Source organism: Borostomias antarcticus (genome assembly GCF_949987555.1).
Source record: "Borostomias antarcticus genome assembly, chromosome: 6".
Taxonomy (NCBI): Eukaryota; Metazoa; Chordata; class Actinopteri; order Stomiiformes; family Stomiidae; genus Borostomias; species Borostomias antarcticus.
This window is the reverse complement of record NC_140239.1, coordinates 25,986,639-26,005,089: the sequence shown is the minus strand read 5'-3', so window position 1 is coordinate 26,005,089 and position 18,451 is coordinate 25,986,639. Positions and strand designations below refer to the sequence as shown.

Genomic DNA, 18,451 nt, shown 5'->3' with positions numbered 1-18,451 from the left:
CACTGGGCAGTCATGCTGGAACAGAAAAGAGCCTTACCCAAACTGTTCCCACAAAGTTGGACGCATAGAATTGTCAAAAATGTTAATGCTTCAGCTTACCAAGACATTTTGGAAGTGGGAACTTTGTGTGAACAGAATACTTACATTTTCACAAATGTGGGAACCACAGTAGGTTTCTTCAGAATAATAATAATAAGATTTCCAAGACAAAACAGTACACATCAAGATAATTAGTAAGAATTAAACTATAAATATATACAGTATATGTGTGGGGGATTCAGATTTCACAGCAGCAGAGAAAAGTACTGAATACAAATGTAGAGGAAAATAGTATATACAATAATTATTATTAACCCCCATACATCAAAACAACCCGACCTATTGCCTCACAATCACAGCTAGACACGAGAAAAGGAGTCACAGACAGTGGATGGGGCTGAAGTCTTTATTATAAATCATTTACATAAAAAGTAACAAATTAATCACTTTTTCCAGGGACATCTGGGGGAGGGGCTCCAACTATCAAGCATAGGTTAGAGGTCAATCATCACCATGTACCCCCTGACAAACACGCTTGAGTGCACGCACACATCAGCTTTCAAGTATAAATACATGAGGGAAGCAGCAGTAGTTATCCAGTCTCAGTGCCCTATAGGTCCACTGGCTTTGACTGATAAAGGTGAGGGAGGAAAGGAAAGGGGGAGGAGGGGGGCAGACATTGGGGAGGGATCGGGGAAAGAACAGGCAAAGTGAAGGAAACAGAGGGAGGGATTGCAAGAGGAAGAGAGACAAGCAGCCGCTTCCCTCCCTACTTCTTCACATTCTGTGCTCCCACAAACTCTAACCGCCTCCCTCACGTGTCGGAGATGACCAGACCGGAAGAAGCTCTTTTTCTGGCCTATTAGAAAGCTCTGGGTGGATTCTTAAGCAGTTTCAACTCTCTCTTCTGAGGGAGTCAATCAGACCAGCAGATGTGACCCGCCTCCACACCGCACAGCACTCCTATCCTTCTGACAAGGGTTTTTGCATTGGCTTACTGGAGACTTTGCATAGCCTCATACACACACAACACTCAGACACACACACATCTGATCAGTCTCCACAGTTATAGAGATGCAGCTGAAGAACTCTCAGTTAGGCTCACGTTACTAAATAAGGTCAACAAAAGGGTTCTGGGATGGCTTGGAGTCTGTCCGATCCCCTTTGGTAGCTGTTCACAGAGGGAATTGTTTATAAATAAATTAATGCATATAAACTATTTATAAACCAGAGTAACAACAGTGAAGTGTGTTCATGAATCAGACTGTATTGGATATAGTTGAATCGGGTAGAAAAGGAGGGACGGACGTCTCTGCATCCAAGAGTCAGAAAAGTGTAGGTAGAAAAACAAGTTATAAAATGGCATGCAGATCAATAGAAATCAGCCAAAAAAGTAGAAGAGAGAGAGGGAAGGGTCCATTGGGTGTGAGTCTGCTTCTCTCCTCCAAGAGCCTCAGTGTTGGTGCCATTGCAGGGAAGCAGACGCAATCAAAGGCAGTCACAGACTGTGTGAGTGTGTGTGTGTTGTGTGTAAATAAGAGCGAAAGTGTATGTGTGTATATATGGTGCTTGTGTATCATGGCCGCGTCAGCAGCTCCTGTGCCCAGGTCTTTAGGGCAGAGGTGGTGTCCTGGAGGAGGTGCCAGGTGGAGTTGGTGAAGGAGAGGGCGTGGCTCTGGAGACAGGATAAGGACACTTCTCCGCTGCAACACAAACACACACACACATTTAGAAATGCTGAACATAGCCATTACAGGGCAGAAAAAAACCCAAGTTAATAGTGCATCACTCAACACAGTCTTCATAAGGAAATACCTTTCCAGGTATTGTAAGAAATTGGAAAGAATGAAGATTGAGAACAGCACTCCAAGTTGATTTTTTTTTTTTAATTAAAAATATCAACTTGGAGTGCTGTTCTCAATCTTCATTCATATACCATTTAGAAATTAGCACCCAGTTGTTTTCAGTATAAGTCAAGTTGAGTTGAGCGCGTTCTTTTACTTTTCTAAAGAAATTGGAAAGGACAGTGCAAAGACAAGAGGTTGCGTGAGGTTACTGACTTGCAGGAGTCCTGTAGACTAGTCCAGGCTTGCTGTAGTACATTTGATGTGTATGCCAGGGCGGGCAGCAGGTAGTTCTGATGGAGGAAGAGGAGAAGCTGCTTCAAGTACTCCAACACCTGGAACACGCTGTCTGGAGTGTTGGCGCTTATCTGGGGAAACACAATCACACGCGCCATCACAATCAAGAAATACACAACCCGACATAATATCCCCCTTCTGCTCAAGCGTGTGTATGTGTGCATGTGTCACTGCTTGCTTGTGTGCTTGCTTAATAAGCAAAAAACGTTAAGCAAGCATGTGTGTCTTACCCATTCTATGAGCAGGGGTGTGTTTTCCTTAAGCCAGGCGATGAGCTGGGAGGTGTGGTCGCTGAGGAAGACTGCGGCAGCCTTCGTCTTTTCCCATCCCTGCTCCAGCAGTGGCCCCAGAACACGCACACTCTCAGAGTAGTAGTACGGAGTGTTCGTTTCCAACCAGCTGCGGGGAGAGACCGAACACGGGGATATCCATTCATTATCACCCACAACTTCAGCAGGGGTGACAGAGTGGGAGCGGTGGGTATAGGGTTATGGGGTTAAGGGTGAGAGGTTAGAGGTCAAGGCTAAGCGGCGGGCTGACCCACCTCAAGCCCTGCTGGGAGTACAGGGCCACTTTGCTCCAGGCCTGCTGGGACACTGCCATCACCCCCGAACTGTGCAGATATCTCGCTGTGACGGAGTCTGAAACACACAACACCACAACGCCATGTTAACAGAAGCCCAGCGGGCAGCTGGAGGGGGATCGGGTACACATTTGAATGCAGCGAGGTGTGCAGGGTGTGTCTGCATCCCACCTGAAAAGGAGCCGTGTACTCTGACGTCATGAGCGACGAAGCCGGCAGCAAACACCAACAGAGCCATCAACAGCCTGGACCAGGGGAAGCCGCGACCACGCATCTTCAGCTGCAGACACTTCAACGGGATCCAAAAAGACAACGTTAGGTCAGAGAAAATGTGACTTAACTCGCCGATGTTTCTGTTTTCTGGCTTGGGGGCTCAGGCGGGATGCGCGTCTGTGCCTTACGTGGCATAGGGTGTTGCACTCCTGAAGCTCCTCAGAGTTGGCCGTGTCTATCATCTCCTGGTTGGTCACTCGGAACGACTGGACCGTCTCTTGAAGGTTCTTGCGCAACTGGAAACCCCCCAAAAAAACAGAGCTTGGTTGTTATCAACTCTGAGACAAAAAAACAACAAAATGGCTTTAATGTTGTGATGTGTGATGGTACAGGTCAACGTTAATAATCACAAAAAGGCCCACACCTTTTGAGGTAAAGTATTCCACGACTTCAATAAATGGTTTAATAGGAGGCTGGGGAGAAAGAAATATGGGATATGAACATATCTTCTGAGCAGTGAAAGCTCAGAACTGCCTCAGGTGATTACTGTAAAACAAACACTAGAAAGTGTGTCATCTTACCTGGATTGGGGCAGGTGTTTGGTGTACAGTTGCCTCCACACCCCCAGACTCTGAACGTCTACACACAAACACTCTGTCATGCTAATCAGCAACTACAGGGAGAGAGCGGGGGAGGAAAGAAAGAGAAACATCATGCAAATCACTCAACTATATCAAAGAATGTCATCACTGGGGACCAGAAAGTTTGCATGTGTGTGTGTGTGTCACCTCTCTCTTCATGTCCTCGGGGCAGTGTGGGGTGGCTCGGGAGAGGAAGGAGGGCAGGTATGTGTGTAACGTGTTCTCGGGCTTCGCTCCGAACGCCAGGACCTTGAGACGAGGGTACAGGCGCCTCAGCTGCTCCTGCAGACTAGACACACACATCGGAGGAAACGTGCGCAAACTGTTGAGACACGCCCGTGACTAATAAAGGCTTCCGTGTTTCAAGTGTTCTGCGGCCAGATGTGTGTTTGCGTAAATGTGGGTGTTCACCTCTGAGACAGGGCGTTTTTGGGCATGAAGGCAAAGTCGAGCAGAGGGAAGAACTCCTTGGGTCCCATGATGCCAAAACCCTTAGTCAGGTTCGCATGAAGCCTGGGGAGAACACACAAATGTTACACACACGGCCAGGAGAACACACGTTACGCACACGGCCTAAGCTGCAAACACTAACACCAACAGCGTGAACTGTAACGTATTATCTACTATGAAGAAATTCAAGTTGGACACACACTCACATGAGGAGTCTTTCCAGGTAGGCTATGGCATATGAGGATAGGGCCTTCACCCCCAGAACAGGCAGCATGATGCCCAGCCACACTGTAACAAAACACACAAAACACGCTGGTCACTATGGATGAATACCAACAGTAGTGTGCACGTGTGAGTGGTGTGTGTGTGTGTGTGTGTGTGTGTGTGTCTGTGTTGTTTTCTATTGCTCACTCTTGCTCCAGATTTTCCCAAGACCCAGAACTCTCACCAACACACATGAACTGTGTATTGGGAAAGTGGGTGAGAGAGGGAGAGTGAGACAGAAAGGGTGGATATTATACTGTATGTGTATGAGGGGAGGAACAGCACAGCGTGTATGTATGTGTGTGTGTGTGTGTGTGTGTGTGTGTGTGCGTCACCTCGTAGCCCTTGACTGAGGTCATAGTACCCAGCCTGGCCCAGAGCCCACATGATGGTCAGACACTTCACTGGACGGTTCTGAACTGACCGCAACAACTCCAGATACTGGTAAGAAAGATGGCGAAGAAGAGAGAAAAGTGAGAAGGATTATACTGAGGTTACAGTCATCACATGCACCATACTGCAGGAAATTGTGATTGTGGCAGTTGAAATTGGCTAACGACGACGGAATGCGATCTTGCTCAATTTCACAGTCAGAACAGCAGACGAGGGCACTAGAGCAATTGGCCCCCTCACACACACATCCAACAGACTCAAGGTCATACTGACAGACTCTCACATGCCATACACACCAGCCTACACCCATAGAGGACTCACATCAGTCAAGTTTTGGGTGGCTATTCTGGGCTTGTCTTGCAGGATGGCCTGAATACAAACTCTATAGCCGTGGAGAGGTTCTCCTGGAGACAAACAGTTATTAGATAACACTGGTCACAAAAATGTTGTTCAAATAAACGGTTAAATGTATTTCCAACAAGGTTTTCCTGAGGATTGTAGCAAGATTGTCTGTGCGAGTACCTGTCTGTTTGTCCAACTCTCTGAGCATGGTATAAACGCAATGGTCAAAGAAGTCCTGCAGGTTGTCACTACATCGACCAATAAGGCCCTTGATCACACCCTTGAGCTCCTTCCCAGCAAGGCAGTATGGGTAATCTGAAACCAAGAGGTTTCGACTCAGATTAGGGTTATAGTCATGGTTACAGTTAAGGCTGTGAAATGCAGTAGAGCATTACTGACCGTGAGCGTAGCTGCTCAGGGTGGGCTCCGTCTCAGGAGCGACCAGTTTCTGGTTGAGGTACCCAGCCAGGTCTTTCACCCACACTGACGGGTTCTCTGGGAACAGAGACTGACTGAGCTCCAACTGCTTTTTCAACGTCCCAATATCCAACTGAGAGAGAGAGAGAGACACAGAGAGAGAGAGAGAGAGAGAGAGAGAGAGAGAAGAGTGTGAAATCAGAAACAAAAGGTTAATTATTCCAGATGAAATATCTGCGACACACTGTGACATAGCATGTGACTTATGCCCTGGATGTGTCCCCAAAACCAAAGCAATGCTGCTGTGTGCATGCACACGGTATGTGTGTGTTACTCACGGCTTTGAAGGCGTCCTCCAGAGTCTTGTGCTGTGTGGTTGCGGGTGCGGGGCTGGGGGCCGTCTTCTTGGGTTTGCCCGCTGGGGGCTTCTTGTTTGGGAGCTCGGCCGGCGGGGGGACCTGCTCCTTGTTCTGCTTCTTGCCCATCTTCTCAAATCCTTCGAACAAGGTCTCCGACATTATGGGGGGTGCTGCAACAGAGAGAGGGGGTGAGAGAGGAGTCTCTACAGACCTGGGGCTCGGCAGTCCTGCGATATGAAAAAACAATCAAGTGCAGGGTTCCCTATGCACCTCTCTCTCTCTCTCTCTCTGATCTAATAGTTGAAAACCAAGTAAGACAGGAGTCCTAGAGACAGCCCTTGTCCCCTTTCTCCCCGCCTCTCTTCTCTCCCACTCAGGGACTGTTAGCTGTCGACCCAAGAGAGCGGTGCGGGCGTTCCCATTATCAACTAATGGGATTCAGCCTTCCTGGACGTTGCACAGTTAGTGTATTGCGCGGCCTAGTGTTAGCGTGGAGGTGATTACATCAACATGTTTATCTGTGAGACCACACAGCTACACACAACTCCATCCTCCACCTACCTCCAACCCTCCCAAACACCCCCCCGCTGGACAAGGTGCTGACAGGGGCTTCCAGTTACTCACTGATAATCCTATACGCTAATCCTATACGTTGCTGCTCAGAGTTTAAGCTATATCTGGTGTGAGTCGTGTAGTGTGTCTGTATGTATATGACAGGGGTTTGCCTATTATGGGGTAGCTCACAAAAACAAGTTCAGGGAAAACTCAACACCATAAAGTATAAGTCAGACACACGCACACAACACAGTGCATGGGAAAACTGCAAGGGCCCGACAGGGTCTAGGAGTGTTAAAGAGCTTAGAGAGATAATGTTAAAAACCCATTCAGTGGGGGGATCAGGGTAATGGATGGAGGAGAGTGGGGGTCTAGTGCAGTCCAGGGGATTCATGGGAGAGAACCAGGTCGGTGTGTGTTTGGGGGTGTATGGAGGAGGTAATCTGAGACGTGTTCACCAGATCTCTGTCGGCTGGGCTGGATTCTAACACCAGTCGTAGAAGAATGCAGGGCAGAACGCTTCACATACATAGACACATCATAGAGAGAGACTCTCTCTCTGACACACAAAGACACACACACACACTCAAAATACATTGTCACTGCCAAAAGGGGAATTGGGGCAGGAAGCATGAAAGGCTGAACAAGCCACATACTCTGTGATTGCAGTCTCATGATCCACAGCCCTGTGGATTCCCTTTCACACCTAGCCTGGGTCCAGACCAATCCGCCCACACCACAGAATTTGACTCCAACGGAGAGTGTAACGAGTTAACAATTCTGTCTGATATATCAGGCTCTTTCACACCCTCACTCTCTCTCCCCTCTGCCTTCTCTCGGATAGTCTTCCAATGATCTGTGTGTGTGTGTGTGTGTTTGTGTGTGTGCGAGCGTGTTTTTCTGCCGTCTTTCTCTGAGCCCAACTCCACCCATGCTGGCACAGATGCTGCTGTGCTCCCAGATTCTACAGGGGAGACTTTGGACCGTTATCACAGATAAGGCAGCAATACGGTCTGATCATGCACAAACAAGCAACAACCAGATACACAGATGACATAGACCTTCTAGTGTTATCCCCATGGCTTAAGCTACTCTACACAGCCACAACCGTTAGCTAACAGCTGTCACTTAGGGGCTATCTAGAGTAGCTAAGATTGAAGTGGCTAGCTAATTCAATTGGACATATGGTTCGTCAGTGGTCAAATTCAGCTTGGTACTTTCCTGACCGTTACTTCAATTAACTTTCAAATGAACTGACCCAACTTCTGTCCTTGGCTTGCCTAGCATCCCTCAAGAAAAATCGGCCCAGCACCCTGGTTGGTCTGGGGCAGTTTGTGATATTATTCAAATATAGTACAGTAATTCGAACGATGCCGGACAGTATAACGTTACATTCGCTCAGAGGCGTCCTCCTCTAACATTAGATAGATCATGACGTTTGAGTCGCTGACACATGCTAGCCAGCTGCCTGCTGGCTTCCTCCTTCCTGCTCGTCAAATCCTACCGGTGGACCACACATATTTAAACATGACTGTTGACACGACCGTCTGTGAATAGACATAACTTGCTATCTTAATGGTAATATATGCTAGCTAGCGTGGTAGGGCTGTCTAATATAGTTGGCTAGCAGCTAACGGCTAGTCTCCGTGTAACCAACATTAGGGGCAGGCGAGGACGTTTAGCCATATAACGTAGCTCCATACTAGTGCTAGCTACTAGTACAAGCCAGCGAGCTTGTTAGCTAGCGGTAGCTACTACCCGACGTGGCATTATTAGTAGTATTAAAAATTCACACTTTACTAGTTAGCATTCGTCTTAGGGAATCCTGAGTTGTTAGTTAGTTAGCTAGCAATCTACTTAAATGGTTGCCAACGTTAGCTATGCTGTTGACTTACGAAGCGTGTGGAGGTTAGATTCCGTCAAGGCTTTCCTTCCCCCACCGCCAGATTTCTTGTCAGCCGCCGAGGGTTTTGCTCCCGTGTTGTTTTGTTTCTTTCCTTTCTTCACTACCTCCCATTTCCCAACCGAACCATTATTAGAGGCCATTTTCTAGGTTATTGCCCCGAAGTTAAACTGATTTTGAGTGGGTTCCCCGTTTCTTGCTTCGCCCCGCTGTGCGTCGTGGACGCTCGGTTGGACAGTCAGAGGTAATAGTCGCCGTGCCACGTCTCCTTGTCGATATGACGTCAGAACCGTGTATTTCTCTGAATGAACTAAACTCTCTTTATTTAGAAATTGTACAATGGATATAGAAACTGATATATGGACATAATATTTGCATGCACGACACATATATTTGCAAGTACATTCCCAGCTATCAAAATGGCCTTTTCAAATGTCACTTATTTCAACTCATGGTTATCCACATTTTTAGGATTGCATTGAGCTATATGTGCAGTGGGGCTGGAGTCTTGCAGTTCCTTGATCTACTACTCTCCTCCAGGCAGAAACAGCAAATACTTCACACCCTGACAGGACACATTACTTGGGGAACTGTGGATGCTGATCACTGGCAGGGGTCTCCTAATCCTAATCTAATGTAGTGTGTGTGTGTCATCTGCAGTAATGAGAATATCCTGAGTTAAGATTCCAAGGATAGGAGACATCATATCCTATGTCATATCACACACCACCTCAGCAGTCATGAATCCAGTCGCGTCAGACCAGTTCTCAAAGGAAGAGAGGAGGAAGGGATGCATTTCAAGAGTTTTTAAACAAGACAAAGGAGGAGCTGGAAAACATAGTTTTGAATCAGACAGGGAGAAAGACAGGAATAGATGGAGATCTATGTTTCACCATGTACTTTCATGAACATGTGTGGGTATGTTTTTTTGTGGATGAAAAAAAAAAAACAATTCAAAAAACTTCACATTGGGTTTGAACCCCATTTTATTGTATTTCTGTAATAAAACTCCAAATGATGCATGTTTATCACATGGCTGCCATGGCAACAAGGTGGGTGAGAGGGGGGTGTGGGGCCACCCACTCTTACTGGCCCAACCACTGTTAAATCGACCCACTTCCCACTCCTCATGGTTGTCAATCCTAACAAATCCCACCTCCTGTCCCTAGACAGCCCCTGTGGCGTTTTAACGCTGTGCAACATATCAAAACGCAATCAATGAAATTAAATACGGCAACTCAAAATAAAGATAGCAGCTAAAAACTCAATTAATAAATACACACTCAACCATTGGTATTGGTGTAGTTTGTCTCTTTTTTTTCCTTTGTTCATTCGTATAATTTAAAGGTCTGACATTGTGCTAGCTTTCTCTGGTAAATAAATAAGTTTCACATTGATTTGTTTTTTTAGCCAGTTAAGCTGTTCAATGTGAATGCAAACTGCAGGATAGATTTTGAAAAATAGAATTGCTGTTTCCTTTTGGCCATAGCCAATCACTGCATGTTGGCATTATGGATCGTTCTAATTGGTTTATTTTGCTACAGTTAGTGCAAGGACCCCAATCCCAACGTCTTTTTAGCCAGTTAAGCTGTTCAATGTGAATGCAAACTGCAGGATAGATTTTCAAAAATAGAATTGCGTCTTCCTGTTTCCTTTTGGCCATAGCCAATCACAGCCATGTTGGCATTATGGATCGTTCTAATTGGTTTGTTTTGCTACAGTTAGTGCAAGGACCCCAACCCCACCCCAAATCCCAATTCTGGAAGAAACTAAAACCGTAAAGAACCAAATCATCATCATGCTGTCTAGTAAACAGGCTGTTTTAACAGCTTTAAAATAAACTCGCTCCAGCTCGACAACTTGACAAGTGAGAACGTACTGTCGTTGCTGTGGGTTACAATGTGGTAGTATCGCATTAACTGGTACACTCTCTGGAGTGTGTTTACCACCACTGAGTGCATGGATCTGATATGACTGGGAATATGTATGATACAGTATATTCTACTACACTGTATATGCATGGATGTGGCCATGATATTTTCTCAGTATGTATGAGTGAGAGAGAGAGAGAGAGAGAGAGAGAGAGAGAGAGAGAAAGATAGAGAGTGTGTGTGTGTGTGTGTGTGGCATGCGCATGTGTGTGGTCACTTGTCAGTGTAGATGGTGGAGGAGTGAGTGACCTGCGTCTGCAGACAGATGGCGCTGTTGGCACCAGGCCATCAGTGCCGGAACCCTGTAATCTCACTGACGTTAACCTGGCACGGCTAGTAACCACACTCATGCGACGTAACATGCACAGAGTTCGCTCTGTGGCAGTCAGTCAGTCACCCACTCTCAGATTACATTAGAATGTAGTGCTGCCAAGCAGGGCTACCAAGCCCTGGTCCAAACAGGACTGGGTTAAGTTCTCCTCATTAGCATGAGGAAGGTTAGGAGGCTAGGCTGTACAACAAGGTCATAATGTAGTGCATATGAACAGCCTCGTGGTGGAGGGGGGGGGCACAGTAAAGAAACAAAAGAGGGGTACATATGAGAATAATGAACAGGTGAGAGATGGAGAGTTGGAGTGGTAGTGATGTAGCGTTCAGTACTCCTCCTGGTCCGCACCCGGTGACTTCTCAACATCCTCGTCCTCCGGCGGAGCGAACCCGTCCTACGAATCACAACCCACGGTCAGTTTGTGTTGTTCTGCATGTACAAATCACAAATCAAATCAAACTTTTATATATGTACAGCGCATTTCATACACAAAGGCAATACAGTGCACTTTACAACGCTTGCGTAAATGTGGTGTGTGTGTGTGTGTGTGTGTGTGGGGGTGTATAAACTATACATGACGTCTGTCTATACCTCTGTGGCGTAGAGTATGTCCATGATCTTGCTGAGCGTGGAGCTGTTTTCACCCTCGTGCTCCTGGCAGATCAGCTCGATGTCCCGGAGTTTGCTGAAGTAGAAGTCCCTCTCCTTCTCCAGACCATCCACCGTCAGCTTCAGATCCAACAGCTGCAGAGAGAGAGAGAGGGAGGGGGGAGAAATTAGGACCGGGCCAGGGGAGAAGAGGGCTAGGAACAGAAAGTGTGTGTGTGTGGGGGGGGGGGGGGGGTGTAGCCTACCTGCTGGTTGAGTTCTAGGATTTCTGCATCTCCTCCGTTGCGGGTCATGGGTGGCGCCCTTCTGGCAGGGGCGGAGGTAATCTGCCTTGGGGGGGCGGGGACAGTCTTGGTTGCTGTGGGAGACGTCCTCTGGGGGCCTGGACATTCGATAGCAAGCCAAGACCGTTAGTATCAGATGATGTTATAACACCATAATCAAATCTAAACACCTATGAATGAATGAATGAATGAATGAATGAATGAATGAATGAATGAATGAATGAATGAATGAATGAATGAATGAATGAATGAATGAATTGAATGAATATTCAGCACAGGGTATAGGTCTAACTCATCCTACTGAAGATGCTCTTCCCAAATCCAAACCTACTGTTTATTGTGGACTGAAAACCTCAAGCCCTGCAGAACACCAGTGTTTCCCTTACATAGATCGCTCACCAGTTTCATAATGAAGTTTCATTCCTCTTCCCAAATCTGATAAAATAACCATTCCCCCCAAATACACTCCAATCCTGTGGGAAACATGACTGTGACTAATCCCGCCGTGAGCAGAAGGGGACAAATGGAGGGAACGCGTATGTAAAGGTAAGAGGGGCACACACTTAGGAGAGGGCAGAAATAAACACGCATACACACTTCAGCTAGAGAAACACACACACACACAGGAGTGGATGTTACCTGGGGGATGGGTAGGTCTTTTGGGTTTGTGGTAAATGAGTTCACCTGGGTTAGGGGGGCGGAGTTGCACACTGGAGTGAGAACGATGCGACTGAGGGTGTGCATGGGTTAATGTTTGTGTGCGCGCGTGTGTGCGCGTCCGTGTGTGTGTGTGTGTACCTGGGTTGGGTGAGGGGGTTCCCTCCTGGCCTTGTCGTGTTTGTAAAGGGTCATATTCCTTCCCATCATAGTTGGCGTCAAAGAACTTTTTAAACCACTGAATAAACTCAAAGTTATCTTGAAACTTCCCCTTCACCAACCTCTCCACTGGAATGATCTAAAAGAGAGAGAGAGAGAGAGAGAGAGATATATAGAGAGAGAGAGAAAGGGAGGGAGAGAAGGAGAAGTGAATGTAAAGAAGCTGACAATTCTTCATTCTAAAAGAAACGTTTGTCTATGTGTGTGTGTGTGTGCGTGTGTGTGTGTGTGTGTGTGTGTGTGTGTGCGCCTGTGTGGGTGTATCCTCACCTTGTCCACATTCATTCTCTTGAACGAGGCCTGTAGCACCTTGAAGTTGTGGATGAACTCGTGTTCCAGACGGGCCTGAAACTTCACTTTCTTCAATAGTATGCACCCGGGAAACAACATGTCCATGAACTGGCAGTACGCAGCACCTACACACACACACACACACACACACACACACACACACACACACACACACAATCAATACTGATAGTGAAATAAAGTGTGCATGTGTGTTTGTGTGTGTGCGACGCACGCAAGTGTCCGTTGTGTTTACCTGAACAGAGCTGTTCTATCTTGGTGTATGTGAGCTGTAGAGAATCATTGACCCACGCCAGCATGTCATGGCGACTCAGGTTCTCTATGGTCATCGAAGTGGAGTACACATTCACCGCCATCCTCCTGCTTCACTCACACACACACACCAGACACAGTAAGCAAGACAACACGTACAGAGTTCACAGGATCATACTTCAACGGCCAATCTGTAATAACAGTCTGCTGACACGCATACCGTACTAGTACGTGTGTAGGGTGTCCAGAGCGTGTGAGTGATTGACAGAAGTAATTCTGTCTCTCCATGACCATAAAGATAATCCCATTACAACCACCTTAAGGACATACACTAACACAAGCTCACATACACAAGCACACACACAAGCGCACACACACACACACACACACACAAACATACACATACACATACACATACACATACACATACACATACACACACACACACACATACATACACACACACGGTTGCCTCCCACCTGTGACTGGTGGTTGTTGGAGTGACCTGTTAGAACGGAACTGTGCTGGTTTCCAGACACAGACACCTACAGAACGAGAGAGAAAAGCAAAACAATGTTATTTCCACATAACGATGAGTCATTAGCCTTATCCATGCTGTAGTAATCTACTGTAAATACTCTACCAATCCACCCTCTCCCAGGTCAACGTGTTTCAACACATCACAGTTTACATTGCACCATGTGGGACAGAGCTCACAATCTACAACCTGCAAACGAAGCCGGAACATTTTGACAACGCTCAGCAAAATATGGGCCCAGTACTACACTGTGATTGATTCTAGATCATTCTCCCTGGCAGGAGAGACAGGGAGGGGGCGCTGATGAGGGAGGGGAGAGATACAACAATATGTGGAAATATCTGAGTGGGCCGTTCACTCCAACATAAACAACTACAGGAAGCCACAACTACTACACACAAGGAGGGAGGGCAAGAGAGAGACAGAGACACAGACAGACAAACAAACAGACGAGACAAACACATACTAAACCCACAGGGAAGGACACCATACACACACATACAGACACCACACACACACACACACACACAAACACACCACAGGCAATGGATTAGACAATTAGACCTATCCCAATATCAACACGTCAACCACTGAACTCTGAACAGGCAGCACATTAACTAAGTGAAAGGTAATCTGATGCTGGCTAACTGCACCTACAGTAGGATGCTTTAGCCACCGGACTCCCTCAACTCCTACTCCCTTGTGGATTATAATCTAAAAGGATGGGATGAGAGATGGATAATATGTAGGATTTGATACAAGCCCACATCAAGCTTGTATCAGTACTAATACCAACCGTTTCAAATCCTATGGCAGAAGGTAGGACAATGTAAGTTGACCAATTTGGTGTGGGTGTATGTAACCCTAAACCAGAACTGAGCTTAGCTCTGTGAGGATGACTGTCTTTCTATCTCGAGAACATTCTACAGATTCTTTCAACATGACATGCACACAAACACAGTTAGCTAGAGTAGAAATTCATCTTCATTTAAAGGGTCTTCTGTGTGTCTCTTCCTGCCCCCAAGTGACAGACCTGAGTTCTGTGTGACTTGTCTATCATTGCACAATACGATAATTCACATGGAACTCAACCATTATAGAATAATGCCAACTTTATTGGCTTCCACCACAAAATACATTTATCTTCACAATGAAAGTAGATTACTTTTGGCAAACGGCAGCTCGTTTCTCAATCAGAAGCAGTATCAGAAATGTATTATCATGCAGTTAACAACATACTATGGATTTGTTTCGGTCAACTACAATTCGGACACTGCAATGTACCATTAAAACAAATCAGCTAAACCAAACAGCTATTCTGGTGGATTGTATACGAGAAAATGTTTGTTAATGGGATGAGTAAACTCAATTTTAGTGTGTATAGCCGGGGTGCTGTTAGAATTAAAGCTGCGACGGGACAAGGTAGCTAATGCCCCTCGCAAGCTACTAACGTTAGCTAACTGTTAGCTAACGTTCGCCAGTTAGCTAGGCCTACCACTACGCATCAGCTAGCTTTAGAACCTATATCGACAAGAAACTATTTAACCCAACACAAATTAACTATCTTGCTGCAATTATTTCACCGATGCTGTCATCCTGTAACGGGGACAGTTAAGCCTACCCCCTCTGGAGGCCTCATGTAATATCACAGACGCACGGACAAAACGTACACACCGCGTCTGAATGACTGAGCTGGGCTCTATCACTATGGCATGGTATAACGTTATGCGGCAACATGCGGTCTGTCTGGTTATATCCACCCATTATCTCTCATCTTTTACAAGTTAAAATTATCATCATTCATCACTTCAAGTTTAACTCACTGTCGTGAGTCCTGTTGTCCTGTTATCCTGTGTGAGTGTGTGAGTGTGTGCTACTGAGTGCGTCGCCTCGCCTGACACTCCGTTGCTAAAACCAGCCTGTTCACGCTGGTTGCTTGGGTTGCCAGGTTTCTACAGAACTATCCCCCCCTAAAATGTATGAATAGTTGACCAGCCCTACCCCTAGAACCGCGCTTTCATTGTGCACATCATATGAACCGAGTGATCGCAACCTTGTGACCAGCAGGTCAGGAGGCGCACTCTTGTTTGACAGCAAAGCACATCATTATGAGAAACGAATTATTGCAACCGTCTGATTTGCTAGCCGGCCAGCAGACGCCCTCCTGTTTGATTCTAATCGGCTGATTTATGTTGATTTTCCTCGAATAAATCGGCTGATCGGTAACCAATTTAAAGCTGGCTAGGCTACCGATGTTTTACACCTACGTTACCAAAGAGTGTCGTGTTTTTGCACACTGCAGATTAACTAGGCAAGTTATGATAGCTAGTTTATGTTAGCTAGTGGTAACGTTTGCTGTCCTCATCGTCAGAACAGCCTTTTAGCCTGCGCTCCAACCTCAAAAGTTCAAACTGTTTTCAACTGCAAAATAGACTAGCCTAGAGCTCAAGGCGCACAGCTCTCGTCTATATAGCGCCCTAGAGCTCATTACCCATTGTAAACAAGAAAAAAGCTTCTCCATCTCTAAAATACAGCCTGCGGTGGACACGCACCCTAAAGACATGGGCTTTGCGCTGTTCAGATACATAACCTACAGCTTGTCGGTGGACACAGCCCTACTCCTAATCATTAGCTTGGAGTAGAAGCCAGACTCATCGCGAAAAAAAGTTTTCATCTTGAGAGAGGAGTCTGGCTTCCAGGCTACCTAATCAACGGCCTATACATATCCCCTTGATATTGTAATAAACCTGGGTTAAGGGTTTTAAAGATAGCTAACGCTGCCATCACCTTTATTAACCCGATCTGGTCCGGTTTCAGAGGTAGGAGAATATTCACCACTGAGACTTGAGATAGAGGTAGCCCACAATATATTTTTATTTTCTCTTTAGATTTTATTTAGATACAGAATTCATGGAATGGAATGGAATTTTGACCTTTTTTGTAGCCAATAACAGCTTTTTGCAAAAACTTTTTTATTTTATAAATGTATTTTAGTTTTCACCAAATTTGGTGCCCAATTGACCCTGACCTAGTGTCCAGTTACCCACTACTAACTTGAGGATTCGTCACACAGCCCAGCCGATTGACAATAAGAAGGGGAGAGACATCTCCTTGACACTCTCAGCTCGCAACCGTAATTCCAACACCAGAGAGGGTTGCTGTGGTGCGACAAACCCTCAAGCCGAGATTAAACTAACCACCCGCGGGGAGTGGCGGCCCAATAAGCCACTCCCTCTGGGATCCGGCCATACTCGGATCTGGCGAGACCACCAGTCCCCGGTGGACAGCTGCACCGGAACACAATGCATTAGACCGCTCCACCCCCGAGGACCCCTATAACAGGGAACATAAATGTAGCCTAGTTGGGGAAAAACATAAAATGCAACTCTAGATCTTGCAGCATGATCTTGATTAAAACAACCTGATTTAATGCGAATTCAGTTTCAACTCTGCACTGTGCATTCCTTAATCACATGTGCAGTGCATTCTTCCATCACATGCACAGCTAATTCCTAGCATCCTGCACACTACGAGGGCTGTATAATTCATTAAAGTTCTACTCACAAATAGATTAAATCCAAAAAGTCATTTTTAATGAAACAACAACAGTCTTCAAGTGTTATATATTTTTCAGACTTTATTTTTGCACTCATCCATGTGGTAAGAAACAAGCAGCCACTTACAGCTTCAACAGGTTCACTGTCCAACACGGCTACGGACACGCACAGTCACTGACCAGTTACAGTGCCTTTGAAATAACTAAACCATCCAACAATAAAAAGATTAAGGTCATGATCATTTAAAAAAAAAACAGCACCAGTTGTTACACCTGTGGTGCTCATGCATGGGGGCGTGGCACCGGTGATTCATGTTGGCACAGGTATTCCATCAGCTTAAAAAAACAATATACATACGTGAGATATGCTCATGAATAAATAGACATGTAACACTGTCAGGAATGAAACACACCCATGGGCATGGTGAGAGGGAAGATGAGTGGGAATCATTAGTGTCTGTGTGCAGCTCAGTCTTCCTGCCTTGTGCAACTTTCTGAGGGCGTCACTTTTAATCTGTCTCTACCATTTCCTGCCCCCCGCAATAACTTATTTATCTCTTCCTCTCTCTCTCTCCCTTCCCTATCCTCTGCCTCCCTCCTTTCCTCCCTCCCTCACTCCCTAAGCTGGTCTAGGCAGGGTTGAGGCTGGGATATGTAGTGTTCAGTTAGCTCGACGTGGCGGTGGAGGTAGTGTCCCCTAACTTCAGACCCCTCAGTCTGTTGTCGGTGTCGTGGCAGTTGGATTTCATCACCACACAGCAGCACAGTTCATGATCATATAACAACACTGTTAAAAACCAAGTATGACACACCAAACAAACCACTAACAGAGACCAGGGACAGCCATGGAAATGAGGAGTAGCACATTGTCATAACTATTCTAAAGCTATGGTGTGTCTATGATATGATTATGGGTTGTGGAACAGTGTTAGTGTTTGTGTGTGTGTGTTTGCGTGTGTGTGAGGGGGATATAGATACTTTCACTGGATTCAATTTCTACTATTGTTTAAATATTTCAGTCAACACCAATTTGATCAACACATCAAAAACTGTACTGGTTTTGTCTGTTCACAAAAGTTGGTTTAGATGGTCTTCCTTCTCTATGGCCAGATCGTAGACAAAGAGCAGCATTTATGCTGATTCAATATAGTAGCCAATAAGACCACATCCGTTTACGGTGAGGATAACCTATCATATAGGCTCCACATACTGTACCCAAGCTCAAAAACCCTCTGTCTCCTTCAATATAATCAGTGAGTCACTTCAGACACCAACTCAGATCTTATTTGGCAAATCACTCCTCGTCAATTAGGTTGTGAGTCAAGAGACGTAACAGTGCTTACTGGTACAGTATTTTACCTCTAAGTCTAACCCTGTGGTAGAAAATCAGTGCAGTTTTCCTGGTTGCTCAGAAATGTACAAAAACCTCAGCCCTAAGATAGCTGATATCCAGATCCACTATCCATGG

The 18,451-nt window shown here is 45.9% G+C and overlaps 2 protein-coding genes across 5 annotated transcripts; both read right to left on the bottom strand.

Moving 5' to 3' along the window:
* Positions 1–439: 439 nt before the first annotated feature.
* tmem214 (transmembrane protein 214) lies at positions 440–8,516 on the bottom strand. The gene is made up of 17 exons (XM_084439461.1): positions 8,293–8,516; positions 5,822–6,012; positions 5,466–5,616; positions 5,247–5,381; positions 5,046–5,128; positions 4,667–4,772; positions 4,274–4,355; positions 4,029–4,130; positions 3,765–3,906; positions 3,558–3,649; positions 3,401–3,449; positions 3,165–3,272; positions 2,935–3,052; positions 2,725–2,821; positions 2,411–2,579; positions 2,100–2,251; positions 440–1,742 (listed from the first exon to the last, which is right to left on the bottom strand). The coding sequence occupies exons 1-17, from the start codon at positions 8,441–8,443 to the stop codon at positions 1,616–1,618; spliced, it is 2,055 nt and encodes a 684-aa protein (XP_084295587.1). The 5' UTR covers positions 8,444–8,516; the 3' UTR covers positions 440–1,615.
* Positions 8,517–10,184: 1,668 nt separating this feature from the next.
* Positions 10,185–15,347, bottom strand: mapre3b (microtubule-associated protein, RP/EB family, member 3b). 4 transcript variants are annotated; one of them, XM_084439450.1, is made up of 9 exons: positions 15,251–15,347; positions 13,369–13,434; positions 12,873–13,000; positions 12,599–12,744; positions 12,251–12,407; positions 12,092–12,136; positions 11,414–11,550; positions 11,151–11,303; positions 10,185–10,953 (listed from the first exon to the last, which is right to left on the bottom strand). In XM_084439450.1, exons 3-9 carry the CDS (start codon positions 12,991–12,993, stop codon positions 10,885–10,887), a joined length of 828 nt encoding a protein of 275 aa, XP_084295576.1. In that variant the 5' UTR covers positions 12,994–13,000; positions 13,369–13,434; positions 15,251–15,347; the 3' UTR covers positions 10,185–10,884. The 4 variants fall into 4 exon arrangements, with proteins under 4 accessions (XP_084295576.1, XP_084295575.1, XP_084295574.1 ...); XM_084439449.1 differs by having other exon boundaries at positions 10,185–10,988; positions 12,092–12,407; XM_084439448.1 differs by having other exon boundaries at positions 12,092–12,407.
* Between the last annotated feature and the right edge of the window lie 3,104 nt (positions 15,348–18,451).